At 45.6% G+C, this 16,745-nt stretch overlaps 1 protein-coding gene across 1 annotated transcript; it reads right to left on the bottom strand.

Annotated features, from left to right (window-relative positions):
- Positions 1 to 3,500: 3,500 nt before the first annotated feature.
- PTGES3 (prostaglandin E synthase 3) lies at positions 3,501 to 16,143 on the bottom strand. Its single transcript, XM_075901859.1, is given in 11 exon segments — positions 3,501 to 4,664; positions 5,227 to 5,251; positions 6,263 to 6,325; positions 7,449 to 7,538; positions 7,834 to 7,932; positions 8,661 to 8,730; positions 8,899 to 9,012; positions 15,888 to 15,918; positions 15,921 to 16,044; positions 16,047 to 16,089; positions 16,091 to 16,143. Coding segments are annotated over 11 exon segments (717 nt in total). The 5' UTR covers positions 16,129 to 16,143; the 3' UTR covers positions 3,501 to 4,644.
- Positions 16,144 to 16,745: the final 602 nt, after the last annotated feature.

Here is a 16,745-nt window from a genome sequence, read left to right as displayed (position 1 = left end):
ATCAACATCAGCTGTTACCATCATCTGGTAACGGGCAAAGCAGCTTCCCTGCAGCGGTGTAGGCTGCTAGAGTAGCTGAGAACTGCTTTGTCTGAAGGGGCTGCAGCGATCCTTCAGGGGACAGCGCAGACCAGGCCCACGATCTCTCGAGGCAGCAGTGCTATGTTTGGGACACTTCTCTCATAACACAACCTCGAGAGGTTGTTGAGGCCAGAAACCCCGCACCCATGGCAGGACCAAGCACTGTCTAGAACTCTAGATCATCCCTGACAGGTGTTTGTCTAACTTCCTCTTAAAAATCTCCAATGAGATTCCACTTGCTCCCCCCCCCCCCAAGATAAATAATTCCAGTGCTTAACCTCCCTGACAGGAAGTTTTTTGTAGTGTCCAACCTAAACCTCCCTTTCCGTAATTTGAGTCTGTTGCTTCTTGTCCTATCCTCAGTGGTTTAGGAGAATTTTTCTCCTTGTAACAACCTTTTAGATACTTGAAAGCTATGCTGTTCCTCTCTGTCTTCTATTCTGGGTACATCTACACAGCAGGGCTCAAGCTGAATTAAGCTATGCAACTTCAGCTATGTCAACTGTGTAGTTTAAGTCGAAATAGCTTAATTCGGCTTTTGTTGTCGTCCACACAGCAGAAAGTCGAAAGGAGAACACTCTGCTTTCGTGAAAGGAGGGTTACCATGAGCTGGCGTAAGAAGTCCTCCAGTTCGACATTTCATAATAAAGATCGTAGGCTTTGTCTACACTGGCGCGATCTTGCACCAGAAGTATGAAATGTGGCTAAGTGTGGAATATTGCCGAGCCTCATTTGCATATCTAATGAGCCGCCATTTTCATGGAAGAGGCTCTTGCGCCAGAAGGAGCTGTCTACACTGCCCCTTCTTGCACAAGAAAAACCCTCTTGCGCAATGCGTTATTCCTGGCGCAAGAGCCTCTTCCACAAAAGTGGTGGCTCATTAGATATGCAAATGAGGCTCAGCAATATTCCACACTTAGCCTAATTTGCATACTTCTGGTGCAAGTTCACACCAGTGTAGACACCGCTGTAGTGTAGACATAACCTTCCAGACTAAACAAACCCACTTTTTTCCATCTTCCTTCATAACCCAGGTTATCTCGACCTATAATCATTTTTGTTGCTCTGCTCCTGAATAGGTGTGCGCAGGCACTCCATGACTAGTCACCTTCTCAGAACCGGTAGCTATCTGACTTTCCCCCACATTTACCTTCTCTAGTTAGGCCAAATCTTTCCCATTTGTCTTTATTTAGTAGAAGGGTTTGGGCAATTGCTAGTAACCAGCACTGACTCTAATGAAGTGGGTCATTTGGTGCCTAAGCTAGATATAGGAGCTAGATTGCTACTATCCATATTACAATATTTAGGACCACTTTAAAAGGAAAGTTTGCTTAACTAGACAGCTGCATTGAGCAGAGGGCTACATTGCTTGAGACTCCAAGGGACAGTCACATATCTATGACACAACCTGAACCAGCAGGGTCATGGCTCAGTAATCAGCTGCATGAAGCCTGATTTATGGCCTGTGTGGAATAGGCCAGCGGGCTCCTCTTCTGTAGAAGGTGCCAGGTGAAGTTGTGACGACAGCATCAGGCAACATTCTTCAATGTACCTATTGTCAGGTAGCAGCAGCTGTCATCAGCCCTACACGCAGTTCTGTTAATGGTCTCTGGTATCCAGTGCAATCTTATGAGCAAAGCACAGACGACAGGAATGATGCAGAGGGCTGTTCCAGCCTACCCGTGAAGGGCACCAGCAACTCCTTGATAAAGGCATAGGCCTGGGACATTTCCTCCCAGAGCGAGGCTTGCTGACTCCTCTTCAGTGCCTTTTGACAACTCATTACCCCTCTCGCAGCTGATTGCATCAAGACTAAGGCCAGCACCAACTGGGTGTCAGGGCAACTGAGTGATTCATTGGTGTTCACCTTCTCCCTTCTGTGGCATGCTCTCTGTTAAAGGAGCACAGGTTTTTCTTTCCAGAGCAGTCAGCAACCCTTCCTAAGACTGATCCAGCCACATTGATTCATGCTCTTGTCCCAACCTGATTGGACTACTGCAACACGCTTGATGTGGGGGGCCAAGACGAGTCTCTGGAAACTTTAACTGGTCCAGAACACGGCTACTTGAGTTCTAATACTCACTATACAGAGTGCATTGTGCCAGTGCTCTGGCAGCTGCACCAGCTTCTGCTAGGTTTGCAGGCACAATTCAATGTCCTGGTTATAACCTATAAAGCCCTAAATGGTTTGGGAGCTGGGAACTTGAAGGACCATCTCCTCCCATATGAACCTGCTGGGGGATTAAGATCAGCTGGGGAGGCCCTGCTCCATGTTCCTCCCCTTCTCAGCTTTTCTCCCAGGCTATGGAATTCCCTCTCTGGGGATAATCAGCAGGCACTGATGCTGGCATTGGGGTCTTTCATTCTACTTTTTTATATATTGTGTCTTAAAATTTTAAGCCACCTCCAATATTTTAGATAGGCAGGGTAAACATTTTAAAATAGGCAATGGGGAGGACACCTTTTGGCAACACCCCCCCTCTTATGGGGTTGGATTAACCCTGCTGAGTTCTGTCAGTGCAGTAGCATCTTTACTGAAGGGTAACACTACAATTAAGTGTGAGACTGACCCTTAATGACGCCACTGGGAGGAGTCTTGTTTTGAGAAGTAGGAAGCAGGAGCCTCCTACTGGCAATTGGAGAAACTGCTCTGAAGACAAGTTGCTTTTTTGGTTCCAAGGATGTGGACTTAGCAATACCACAAGTAGGGGTGCAAGGCATGCTGGAGCACCCCTAGGTTTTCTACCCTGCTTCCCTGTGCCCCACCACCAGATCCACTGTCCTTGTGTCCTGGCCTCCCCTGGGGGCCTGTTGCCAGCCATCCCTGCAGCTTGCCGGCCATAAGGTCCAGGCCACTGGCCCTGGATGCTGTCTTGCCATTCTGGGTCCTGCTACAAACCTGGACTCTGCAGCTGCTTCCAGCTATGGCTAGGTTGCCAGCTTTCCTGGACTGGTCTGACCCCGTTAGCAGCAATGGCATCTGGTCCACAAACCTAGGTGTGACCCCAGCCTGGGGTGGTGAAGGGTGCCAAAAGGTCAGATGGGGGAGGTGACAGCTCAGCACCCTCACCCTAAAATAGTTCCAGAACCCCTGCACCACACTGTCCCCTAAGTCCCAAAGCTGGAGCAGGAGAAAGGCTAAATGCTTGCAGGGTTCAATCTCAGGAGACAAAGTTAGAGCCTATTGAATACGCAAGTGTGCATGGCAACAAGGCTAGGACAAGTATTACACGTGTGCTATAGCCTGCCCTAGGCCTGTCTGCATCAGTAGCAGCACAATCCAGCTATAACGGGGCAAAGCTTTGTGCTTGGGAGTTCAGAGGTAGATCATGACATGAAAAAAATTCACTCAGTATTTTGACAAAGCCCAAGAGCCATTTAAGGGAGCTAAAAAGTGCCAAAACGCAACAGCTCAAAGATTTAGGAGGAGGACAAAACATTGTTTTATTTTAGTCAAATCACAACACTTCTCTTTTTTAAACTGTTGTCAAATTACAGATCCACTTTTTTGAAGGTTTGCTGGGAACATTACAACTTGCCTCCTTCAAACAGCCAAAATAATCCCACACTAGTATTCCAACTAAAAATAAAAATATCCATTCCAGCAAAGAGTAAGAATACATGAAGTTACAGTCAACCAGACAGTTAAAAGGACAGCCATGGAGTCTTCAACAGTTTATTAGAAAGAATGTAGACATTAAAAAAAAAATCCCCTCTGCTCTGAACACAGATTGAGGTTTTTCAGTCTTGTAATAAGCTGGTCAAAATAAAGGAAACAAAAACCCAATAGTGTATTAACGTTGTCACTCGTTTCCATACCAACAGTGCAAATACAATTTGGTCTAAATGTACAGATCGACAAGCAACAATGTACAGCCAGCCACTTTCACCCCTCTGTATTAAGAGATGTAAAAGCTTGAGGGTCAAACGATACCAAATGTACAGGCTTCACCCATTTAAGTTAGGGGGTCACTAGTTTTAGCTGGGATACATCTGGAACACTAACTAGTGATTAAATAGAAAGTGAAGCTTTTTTCCCTTCCTTTTTTAATTAAAACATTAGTGGAACACACCTGAACACAGCGCAGAGGTACAGCCCATTACCAGTTTAATTTTGTAAGCCAATTAAAACATTGTTTCAGTCAGTTGAGTTCCAGGTATAAAAATCTGAAATTTTAAATGATCTGTAGTCCACACTGAGGGGAAAAAGGCAAATTTACCATTTAGTGTAAATTGAAAATTTTCCCATTGTAATTAAGTCTTACGATGAGGCAAGGAGGCTCTAAGCCCTTTTTATTGCAACTTGTTTGTAGCGATTGCCTATACCTCAATTGTTTTTTGGAAGTCTGGAAAAAACTTTCATGCATAACATTATTGCCTCATGTGGCTTAAGACTGCCCTGAACAATGGTACACACCAACCATCAGTGAAGCCATTTAAAACAGATTGAAAATGGGTTAAAGGATGCAATATCTGCCTTTAGAGCTACCAACTCAGGAATTCTTCTGTTATGAAATGTTGTGATGAAGTTCTTTCCCCAAACCCTGAAGACGACAGTTCTCCTTACTCCAGATCTGGCATTTCTGAGAATAAAGTTAGTGCGTTAGTGTTTGGGTTTTGTTTTAACACCCAGTACTACCCAGAACTCTTGCTGCACTAGGACCTGTACAAAGGTGATCCCCAGCCCTGTCTTGGCACGCAGCACCGCTCTGTAGGAATGCATGTGCTACAGTTTGTCCACCGGGGCAAAGACAAGTTAGGGTTTCAAACGGGCAGAATTTGAGAATGTGCCCTTGTAATTTCTGCATGATATTTGAGACATCAGTCAAGCAGCACCATGTTGGAGAGGCAAGTCAGCCTACAATGGCTGATGGGAACTGCAGCAGTCTGGGAAGTAACATGCAGCTTTTGGGAAAAGTCTGACCCTGCAATGTATGGTCTAGTGGACTGTCCACCCCAGACAACAGACTTGAGAGTTAGGCCTGTAAAACACACTGAAGGCTAACTAGGAATGCAGTGACGTGTGATGACATGCAAAACTCTGCAGTGCGCTGGCAAGCTCTCTAAAAGGGTCCTACTTTGGGTGAAAAAAAAGCTTACACAAGACCAGAGTACAGAAAAATCTGCATGCTAGAATGAACTTACTTTCATCATCGCTGTCCGGTGAATCCTGGAGGGAGAAGAAAAGTTGGAAAATGTCAGGCAGGCTCTGAAGCGTCTCCTTCTGCCCTGACACTAACCCTGTAAATGCCATCACTGACTTCAAAGGAGGCTGTTTAAGCCATGCTTTGGATCAGATCTACTGTGACGTCCTTCAGGAAGGACTCCATACCCTCTGGGAAGCTTTGCCTACTTAAAGACAATTACCAAAAACTACAGCTTTAGCAAGGCTCGTTCAAGCACAACAGCTCTACTCTGCACTAGTTAGGCCTCAGCTGGAGTACTGTGTCCAGTTCTGGGCGCCACATTTCAAGAAAGATGTGGAGAAATTGGAAAGGGTACAGAGCAGAGCGACAAGAATGATTAAAGGTTTAGAGAACATGACCTATGAAGCCAGGCTTCATGAACTGGGCTTGTTTAGTTTGGAAAAAAGAAGATTAAGGGGGGACATGATAGCGGTTTTCAAATATCTAAAAGGATGTCACAAGGAGGAAGGAGAAAATTTGTTCCTCTTGGTTTCTGAGGACAGGACAAGGAGTAATGGGCTTAAAGTGCAGCAGGGGAGGTTTAGATTGGACATTAGGAAAAAATTCCTAACTGTCAGGGTGGTCAAATATTGGAATAAATTGCCAAGGGAGGTGGTGGAATCTCCCTCTCTGGAGATATTTAAGAACAGGTTAGAGAGACATCTGTCAGGGATGGTGTAGACGGAGCTTGGTCCTGCCTTGAGGGTGGGGGGCTGGACTTGATGACCTCTTGAGGTCCCTTCCAGTCCTATGATTCTATGAGCTGCAGCGGTAAAGCCACTGCCATTTAATGTCACTGCAGACACAAAAAGGCTTTCTCCAAATCTGATGTACTGTTTGTGCACAAAGGAAATGAAGAGCAGGAGCCCAGATACTGCCCCTAATTCCAGTTAAAGCGTCTAAGAATTCAGAAGTGGTGTTATGAGTTGACCTGAGCAACTTGATACAGCTGCTGAAGACTTAAGTCTTTAAGGAGTTCCCCATAAACTACTTACATCATCTGCTCCATCTACTTCTGGCAAATCTACATCTTCATCTCCACCCATATTGTTCATCATCTGTTGTAAAGGGAACTAGAGTTAAATTGGCTTTGTCTGACATTTTCTCATTCACTCTGTAAAACCCAAGGAATACTGCATTCCAAGTCCAAAACAAGTCCCATTTATCACAAAGCCCTGTTCCACTTGATCAGCCTCCATTGTGCTTTCTGTAAACCCTCCTACACACATACGGAAGTTAATAAATCTTAATTAAAAATATTTCATGGGAAGAGCCCAAGTAGGAATGCAAATAGAGTAGCTAGATTAGTATGAAACTGAACATGCTATATTGATTTTAAGTTACCTGCATCTCAATCTGATGCAAAATCTAATTAATGCATTAGCCATCTACCCCCAGAGAGCCACATTAAGTACAGATTTGATCACAAGCACAAATAAAGTTGGTAATCTCAGAGTCCGCAGCAACACACAACAATGACACTACACAGCTCAGAACTGGCAGTCTCTGCTCTGGAGAAGACATGCCTCTTAGCATCACCCAAGTGCACTTACTCTACAGTGTGAGTGCTGTGAAGGCTTCCCTATGCATGAGGCCTGGCTCTTCAAAGCACTATTAGGGTGCATCTATACAGCATCCTAAACTCAAAATAAGATACGCAATTTGTGTAGCTCAAATTGCGTATCTCTAATCTATCTTGAGCCAACCCTTATCCTCCATGCAACAAGGTTTACTGGGATGGCGAAATAGCGTGCGTGTTATTTCAAAATAACAGGCGACGTGTGTAGATTCAGGGCAGCTATTTCGGGATACCTTTGGTATCCCGAAATAGCTGTGCAGTGTAAACATACCCTTAGAGATCATAAGGAAAAATGAAACATACAGAAGAATCAGCTAATGAAATTTTTTTTTTTTTTTTTTTTAAACTATGATCAACTATAATATGTATGAAGAGGTTACAATTTTAAAATTGTTTTGCTCTATGGAACCTGCCAAGTGACCATTTCATGCTGGCAACAGCTGGGGTTCAAGATGTAATGCGTTTGCATGGCTACTGATGGCCAAGGAGCTACACCGGCTGTTAAGACAACTAAGGAGGCCTCACTACTTAGCTATCAGCTACTGCTTGCTAATAAAACCCAAAAATGGAAGCTAGGCTTCCTAATTCTCATCTTCCCTCACCTCAGAGAAGCGATCGAAATTGGACAAGTCTTCATCTGAATCATCTTCCCAGTCTTTCCAGTTGTTGAAATCCACACTGAGCCAGTTGAGCTACATCGCAATACAAACAGTTATCAACTTGAGGGATGAGTACGTGTGTTGGGACAGAGGAAATAAAAGGGGGAAGTTTCCCCTCACACTAGGAAAACGTAGCCAGGTTCTCCAAGAGTTGCCACTTGTTTGGAGAGAGGCCAAATGACTGTGCAGCTACTCCAAAGCACACAACAAACACTCAATCTGTTCGTCTGGCATTACATTTGGATTCGCCTTAATCCGAGCAGCAGTGACCACTGTTTTCATGAGTATAACTCACCCCTCCACCACTCAGCCCTGAACAGATGCATACCTTTGCCCTCTCTTTTGTTAGCCTGGGCCATGACTGGCCAGATTCTCCTTTTCTTAAGCAACACAAGATAGATCTGTCTGTTCTTTTATGCTTGGATTCCTGGAATGACAGAATTATCCTTTATAACATGATAAAGTCAGGAGATAGGCGCAACTTCATTAAGATTTGCACATCCGCATTCATTTGCCCATTTGAGAGGTCACCACTTAGTTATGTTTGAGAGGATGAATAAAGCACATACTGTAGCTGTCCCCCCCTCATGTGGAACTCTTTAGTTAGCTGTTCAAGCATTCATTGTAAAGTCCACTGGAGCGTCTATGGAACATTGCATTGTGATGATCTACCACATACCAAAATAGTCTGCCGCCCCCACCATTTTGGACTAGTCACAGGATTCAAACTGGGGAAAGGATGATAGAAAGTCATAATCCAAGACTGAAATCCCACACTTCAGCACAGCAACATTTTACAAGCTAGTAAAAAATGTCTGCTCTAACAGTTGCAATTATGCTGACTGTGTGTGGATTTGGTTTTGGCCCCTGAGGAAAGATGGACAAGGATAAAGGAAGGAGCACTAAAAAAAACATGCAACAACAGTGGCAAGATGCACACAGAAGTTTAAGCAGTAAGTACTCAGGAGCAGATTCTGACATGCCACTTAAGTAGCAGTAAAGAAGGGCCAGAGATTCCGTTATCAGACCAATATTTTTTTGAGCACAGCAAGTATTAATGGCGTTTGTTACCCAAAGTCTTCAAATATTTCACATACTGAGTTCTTAATTTTACAAGAAAAAGGGGCACAGGATGTAAGTTCAGAAAATACTTACATTTGGATCAATATAATTAAAAAGATCGATTTCATTTAAATGTTTAAAGTTATCACTTCCGCCAAGACAACTGTAAGAGGAAAAAAAATTAAGCTAGTTATGTAGCTGGACTTTAAATTGGAAGAGTCTCAAAGCAAAGATAGTTGCGATAGAAGTACTTGCTATTTAGTTAGAATACAGATCAGGCCAACATTTAGATATGGAAATCTCTCTTCCACTTGACAATGATGTTATTTACCTGAATGTAAGTTTGGATTTTTCAAAATTTACGTTAACATCTTTACTGTCTTCAACACAAAATTCAATAAAGACATAGTCCCTTCGGTCATACCACTTCGCAGAAGCAGGCTGCCTAGAAACAGAGCATTTAAGAGAAAAAGATCAGAACTGAAAATGCATGCCATTGATTCTCAATGTTAAAAAGAAATTATTTCTTAATTTTAAGGTAATTGAACCAAAGCCCAACTGTCCTAATCTAGTGGATTCCAGGGCACCACTCTTTACAACTCCCCCCTTCCAAACCAACATGTCTATTTTCACCATAATAAGGCAAATTTCACCTGCAAGAGAAACTCTTGCAGTTGAGATAAGCTTCTTAGTGCAGCGTTCGTACAGTAAGAGTAGCAGCCTAAATGGGGCTTACGTTGAAAAGTAGACAGAAGCTGAAAAGATATTAGACAATTCATAATCCCCCTAAAGCACTGCAAAGTAGTAACACTCCTTGAATGCCAAGAGTTACCACAGAATGAAAATGAATGGAGAGATCATACATTAAAGCCAGTCAGATCTTTTCTGGCTGATAAGTTACTGCAATACTTTTGAGTCCCTGCTAGCACCAGTGGCTCCTACTTAGCCATACTGAATAGATGCCTCTGTTGAAGCAAGTTCTCTAGTTAAAAACTGTATGAAACAGAAATATAATCAGAAAACTCAAGTTCATGAAGAACAGGTAAGAGTAAGCTCATCTTAAATTACACGTGAATGCCATTAGAAATTGTAAACAAGAGAACAGGTTTGTAGACAGGAACTAGACAGTTGCCTTTCAAACTTAGCAATGAGGAAATAGAAAAAAAACCTGATTGCTATTTAAAGGCACTGGGATTTATTATGAATTAGAAACATCACTTTATCTATAAAACCCTTCCCATAAAACAGCTATTCCTCAGCTCCAGCTACAATATTACAACAGTAGAGACTGGGCAGGAATCATGTACAATTACAAAGAGTTAAACTGAAAGTAAAACAGAATGGGGGCTTGGACAAGTCTCTACAAATGGTATCAATCTGAGCAGACCATGTCAGATCTTGGCCTAAATAGGATAAAGACCTATTCAGTCTTTTACGGTGACCTCAAAGGAACACAGATGCAACAGGATATGTGCTTGCAATTCAGTTGGTGGAAATGCCCTAGGATAGTACAAAACATATCTGGTTTGCTAAAGCCCTAGCCATTCAAGGTCCATCAAGATCTTGTATCACTTGTGGTACAAACAGCAGCATCAATGAAATGGACAAATTCTGACTAGGGTAATTAGATTCTTCCTCCTTATTTCCCTCAGTCTAATTTCTTGTCCTCTAGAGCAATCAATGCTTTTGGTGCACAATGGAAACCACACTACATCCCTTAGACTACTATAGTTGGTGCCCAGGAAGTGAACTTAGTACAGCACACAGCATTCTTTCAGGGGGACAGATTATACAATTTGTTAGCTTTGCTATCAAGCTGTTGAGGTCCCTAAAAGTTCAGTTGCTTATCTGACATTCTATAGGTTAGTCTTAGCACCAGCTCCAAACTGATTTCTTATTTCTGTTCTGCTAGTGCCAGACATACAAGACTTGCACCTTCAACAGAAGTGAGTATGATTTAATGGCACTTTTTGGCCTCATCTGCACTACAAATTCAGTGCTGCAAAACATGAGAGATTTTTTTTTAAACATGATGTGGTTGTTCCCATGGTTGCTAGCCATGGGCAAGCCCTGGTTACACTGTTCATATAGCTTACAGTTAAGCCTTGGTTCTATGTGTGCAGGTTGAGGAACAGGACAGACAAATACTTGTGACAAGATAGTATATGGAGATATACCATCTCATAGAACTGGAAGGGACCTTGAGAGGTCATCAAGTCCAATCCCCTGCCATTGCAGCAGGACCAAGTACCATTCCTGATAGATGTGCCCCAGATCCCTAAACGGCTCCCTCAAGGACTGAACTCACAACCGTGGGTTTAGCAGGCCAATGCTCAAACCACTGAGCTATTCCTCCCCCCCCAAGGTTCCCTTCATACTTATATGCAAGTTGTGTCTCACTAGGGTCACTAAAGTTACACAGGCGCTTTCCACACTAGGGATGTTAAAACGAGTGAGTTTTTTGGTAAATGTGTAACTACTGAATTTGTCAGTGGTTACACGTGGGGGGCAGCTCCACATGCACCAGCTCCTGCAAAGTTGTCCCTCCCCACCGTGCTTGGGAGGAGGGAAGGGAAAGAAGAGAGAAAGTAGGAGCCAGTACACATGGGCGTCCAGCTTTTAAGCTGGCTCCCAGCACACATCAGCTCCCATGGAGCCACCTGCCTCTCAGCCACCCCGGCTGCAGGCAGAGTGAGTGAATTTCCATGTAACCATGAAGGTTAACAGGAGCTCATTAGTAATCTTTTTAATTATATATACTATTATATCCCTTTTCCACACACTTCAGTGCCACAGAAGCAGAGTGGATAGCGAGGCTGGATAAGTAGATTTCTGAATTCTGGAGGGAATACCAGCCATCCCTCTTTGCATAAGCTGCTGTTGCCATGAACTCAATACAGTATTTTTCATAAGGTGCAATGGACTTCGATTCCTTCCTCTGGAGACTTGACAGCTAGGACAGTAGTAACTCAGGGTATGTCTACACTACCACCCTAGTTTGAACTAGGGTGGTAATGTAGGCAACCGGAGTTGCAAATGAAGCCACGAGGAGTAATGGTAGTTCGGAATAGGAAGCCTAATCCGAACTACCTAGTCCGTGCTGCGTGTAGCCGCGGGGCACGGAGTCCGCACTAGCGGACATTTAAAAATGGCGGCGCCCGGCAATATGCAAATGAAGCCCGGGAAATTCAAATCCCGGGCTCATTTGCAACTCCGGTTGCCTACATTACCACCCTAGTTCGAACTAGGGTGGTAGTGTAGACATACCTTCGCTTATGTTACAGAGCGGATCTCAGGTACAGAAAACCACAATCCTGAAACACAAATACAGCCCTGCTCGTGAGTTAAGAACAATGTATTGATACCAGAAACTTTTGAAGTGGTCTCAAGGTTTTATTCTGTAAACTGAAATACTGACAACCTCAATATACTGCCTAAAAGTTTATAATACCACACAAGTCTAGAGAGTTCAGTTGCATCTGAAAGAATGGGTATTTGTTCTTTGTACATACAGCATATGTAACGATTTATGACTGTGTGGAACACTACCTTTTTCCTGCCATTACACAGATGGATTGAGAACAAGATGCTCTGCAGTGTAACCCTCCACGTTAAAGCATCGCAATAACTTGCCAAATAGGGAATCTTAATACAAGGACAAGTTCTCAGACCATTTCAACAGATCACTGCAAACCTTTTGAAAGGTAAAGCTTTAAGATTCTGACAGACTCAACTGACAGAGTTAAGAATGATATATTCTGCAATGTTTGACAAAACCAATAGTCAAGCAAATTTATATGCACCATTTCACATTTAGCAAGGGATTTCCTCCCTCCATCTTCTAATGTAAGGTTCAACAGTTCTGTAACAGGTTATTTTATGAATAAGTTTTTTAGGTTTAGCATCAAATTGTATTCAAGCACACTAAAGGCAGTGTTTTGGTGTTTAATCTTATTCTTGCTTGAAAGAGTAAAGAGCTGTTCTTTATATACAGCTCTTGTATGCTTCTGTCCAGTTACTGTGGAGGAGTACACGTAAAACTATTCAAGCACTAGTCCAATTATACTAGAAAGCAAAGAAGCCTGAAGAAAACATGTTTGTAAAAGGGAAGCCATTTCATAGATGTTGGACTTTTAGTTCATGCCTTACTTGAGAGGTTCAATCTGAAAATAGACCAATGGTTTCATTTGAGAGTATTCCAGTAGCACAGGTATTTTATGTTGCTAAGTGAGCTGACACAGATGGTTTTAGTCAAAACCTTTATCATGTGTGTCACTTATTAAAATGCCCAAAATCTGATTCAGACACAGATTTTGATGCAGTAGTCATGTCAGTAGTAGTGATGGGGGAGATCAATAGGAGAAAGTGCAAACTCTGAAATTCTCAGACTACTATCCCAAAGGCAGCTTAAAGTTATACACCGTGACTACCACAGAAGAGACGCACCTAATTGGCAATTCTTGCACAAGCTCTACAAAGACTCCTCTGATAGCAGAAATGGCTGGTTTCACAATTATGCTTTTCATTGGAAAAAAGTGTTTCCATTAAGATCTAGTTCCATCTTTCTGGAATGGAGCATAAAACAGTAATGCCCAGGCAAAAACTGAAAGGTTCCCTCCCCCAAGAACAGTGATCTTCAAAATGTAAAAACATACCATTCCTGGATGGATTGTTTGAATGCAAGCAAACCACTCCAATCCACTGGATGAAAAACCAACTGCCTTCTAGAGACACTATTTCCCAGGCGTATGTAAGGAAAGCAGTTTCCTTTCATATTTGTGCTACCCATGCTGGGTAAGTTTAGTAATAAAAGAGCAGCTATTCCCCAAGTTTAATATTTCTAATTCCTTATATGGCCAAAAGTCTCACCCTGCTAAGACTTAAAGACACCTAGTGAAAAAACAAGGATTTTTATTTGCCTAACCCAGCCATCAGACCTGCTGCCTTCGGATGTTATGTTGTACCTTTGTTATTCTCCCACAACAGTATGGGAGATGGCTGATTCTGTGGAATTGATACATTAGTTATCACCCAGAGTTGTTACACAATCAAAAGCAGGGACAGTGATCTCCCTCCAAACACAAGAGTTTTGCTGGACACTATTAACATTAGAGAACATTCAGTGTCAGCTGCCTTCTAACAGTTATATCCATAAGTAACAGCTACACATCTGAGAAAACGCAAGCCATGCCGTAAACATCTTTGCCAAGATTAAGTAGGTCTTACAGGAATAACGTATTGTACCACTATACAATATTTCTTAGACTCTATTTAAAAGATTAGCCACAGAATTAAATGGGGGCTCCCTTCCCAATTATTTGAGCCATATGAAAAAATGGTATTAGCAAAAGAAAATACACTAGGCCTATGTTTGAAGTCGGAATAATGACCTCATTTTAGATTTACAAACTCTACTGGTCTGGTTCCATGCTGTAGACCTGCAAAACTAAGCAATTCTGTGCAGGAAGAAGTAAATTTGCCACAACCAGAAGTCAAACTCATGAAGTTTTGAGTAACACTGTTGGGATCTCAGGTATTTTGGAACATGCACACACCAGGTATTTTACATCGCTTTTACACTAAGTGCCAAGGCTCAGCATCTTCATGAGTCTCCACTTTACAAACACAGACAGAGAAATAGGGGCATACAAGTAAAGTGACTTGCTCAAAGTCACAAAACATGTCAGAAGCCTAGCCACAAAGAGAATTCAGAGTCCTGTTGCCTGTCCTCCTACACCATTACTAATTCATGGTCTGCCAGAGTAAGATTTTTGTTTCGGTTTCTGTCACATTTTGCTGCTCAAGAAGCATGCTTTATAGGACGATTAACAAAGCCAGGACCTTAAACAGCCAACACCAGTTAATATAATGGTTTGCATGTGTTTTCTCTTAATCTGCAAGAAAGAGAAAGGAATGAAACTGATGTTGTGTGTCACGTTTACACTAGTTTTGGACTGTATTGAAGACTGCTGCACCAGAAATCTAAGTGGCACCATACGATAGCTCAGAGGCTGTCCATTCCCTGAATTCTTGGGGAGGAGGAGAAAGCGAGGGGAGTTACAGGTCTGAAGTGACAACCTCAGGTGCTCCTGAGAGACAAGACACCTGGGAACCCTAGCAAAGGTCTCACCTTAATAAAAACAAGGGCTGCTGTAACATCCAGCTCCTACAGTCCTACTATTCATTCCCTTGGCTGTAGAAGCCTTGTGCGCCCACATATCTCCCCAATCCCACCCTCTCCCACTCCCAGACAGGTGACCAGGACTAAAGGTTCAGAAGGGTTAGCCGCGTGAGTCTGTAGAATTGGGGTGTGCCCTCGAAAGCACATGATACCACCTACATTTTATGTTAGTCTCTAAGGTGCATCAGGATTATTATTATTTTTTTTAAGTTTTTTCAGAACTAAAGGGTGAGCGGCTTAACTCGGGGCAACCCATCTCTCCCGGATCCAAGTGCCCCTCCAAAGTTCTACACCTCCTCCTTTGATATCTCTGCATCCCAATCTTCTCAAAACATAGACTGCCTTGTAGACCCCAGCCCTCCCCCACAACCCCCCACCCCTCTCCCCCCAACAACCCCCACCTCTGGGGCCCCCCTCTCCACCCCCCCACACGGGCTCCCCCCTCCCCGAGACCCCCCCAACTCTGAGCCCCCCTCTCCCCTCTAAACCCCCTCCACACCTGGGCTCCCTCCTACCCCCCCTCTCCAACCCCCCCACCCCTCTCCCCCCAAACAACCCCCACCCCTGGGGCCCCCCTCTTCCCTCTCCACCCCCCCCACACACACGGGCTCCCCCCTCCCCAAGACCCCCCCAACTCTGGGCCCCCCTCTCCCCTCTAAACCCTCTCCACACCCGGGCTCCCCCTACCCCCCCAACACCCTCCCCCCTCTGGCCCCCCCTCTACAACCCCCCCACCCCTGGGGCCCCCCTCTCCCCCCCACACACACGGGCTCCCCCCTCCCCGAGACCCCCCCAACACTGGGCCCCCCTCTCCCCTCTAAGCCCCCTCCACACCCGGGCTCCCCCCGACACCCTCCCCCCCTCTGGGCCCCCCCCTCTACAACCCCCCCCCACCCCTCTCCCCCCAACAACCCCCACCCCTGGGGCCCCCCTCTCCCCTCTCCACCCCCCCCACACACGGGCTCCCCCTACCCCCCGACACCCTCCCCCCGCCTCTGGGCCCCCCCGCTCTCTACACCCGCCCCCCCCTCTGGGCCCCCCCCCGCTCTCTACACCCCCCCGACCCCCCCTTGGCCCCCCTTCTCCCTCGGCCCCCCCGCTCCTCCCCGCTCCCCAGGCCCGGCCCCTCGCTCCCTCACATGGCGAACAGCGGCAGGGGCGGCTCCGGGCAGGCGGGTCCCCGGCGCGGGGCTCTCTGGCGCGGGCGGGCAGCGGCGAGCGGGGCCGGCTCCAACCAGCGTGAGGCGGCGGCGGCTCCTGAGGGCTCGGCCTAGCACCCACAATGCACCGCGCGCTCTCGGGCAACGGCGGCTGCTCCAGGCGCTGGTGACGCAGCAAAATACCCCGCTCCCGCCTCTCGCCGCACTGGCCGCCGCGCATGCGCCGCTGCCGGCTCCCTCAGCGCGCTTGGGCCCTACCGGCCGCAGAGCGCATGCGCCCCAACCGCCTCGAGGCTCTCGGCCTTCCACGCGCGTGCCCAGGGCGGCCTCCCTCCGAGCGCGCAGGCGCGTCTCCCATCTTTTCAGCGCGCAGGCGCATCGCCGCCCCATCGGCTCCGACTTGCCCCGTCCCACGTGTGGCGCGTGCGCTGATGCTTGTCCCGGTTTCCCGCTGTTGCCACAGGGTGTGACCACAGTTCCCGGGCCCATGGTTGCCATGGGAACGAGAGTGAAGGATGCTGGGCCATGTAGTTTTCTTGGACCCTGCTGTTGCCCACTGGAAGGGGAGGGAAGTGGGACCCTCAAACCAGAGGGAGGAGGAAAATGGGGAGCACCTAGAGAACTTGGGGCACACTACAAAGGCCCCTGGGATTGGGGCCTAAAGTGGCTCAGGGAAAGGCAGGGTGCAGGAGAATGAACCCCCCCCCCCATCTGTCTGCTGCCCTAAAGGGACACTCCCTTCTTCCTGTGAACCTGCTTTGAGACCCATTGGCAAAGAGGTCACCCAGTGAATTTAGGTGGTCACCCAATTAAATTAACAGACAGCAGGTGTAAAAC

This window comes from Pelodiscus sinensis, chromosome 19 (genome assembly GCF_049634645.1).
Source record: "Pelodiscus sinensis isolate JC-2024 chromosome 19, ASM4963464v1, whole genome shotgun sequence".
Taxonomy (NCBI): domain Eukaryota; kingdom Metazoa; phylum Chordata; order Testudines; family Trionychidae; genus Pelodiscus; species Pelodiscus sinensis.
This window is presented reverse-complemented; position numbering and strand designations above follow the sequence as displayed.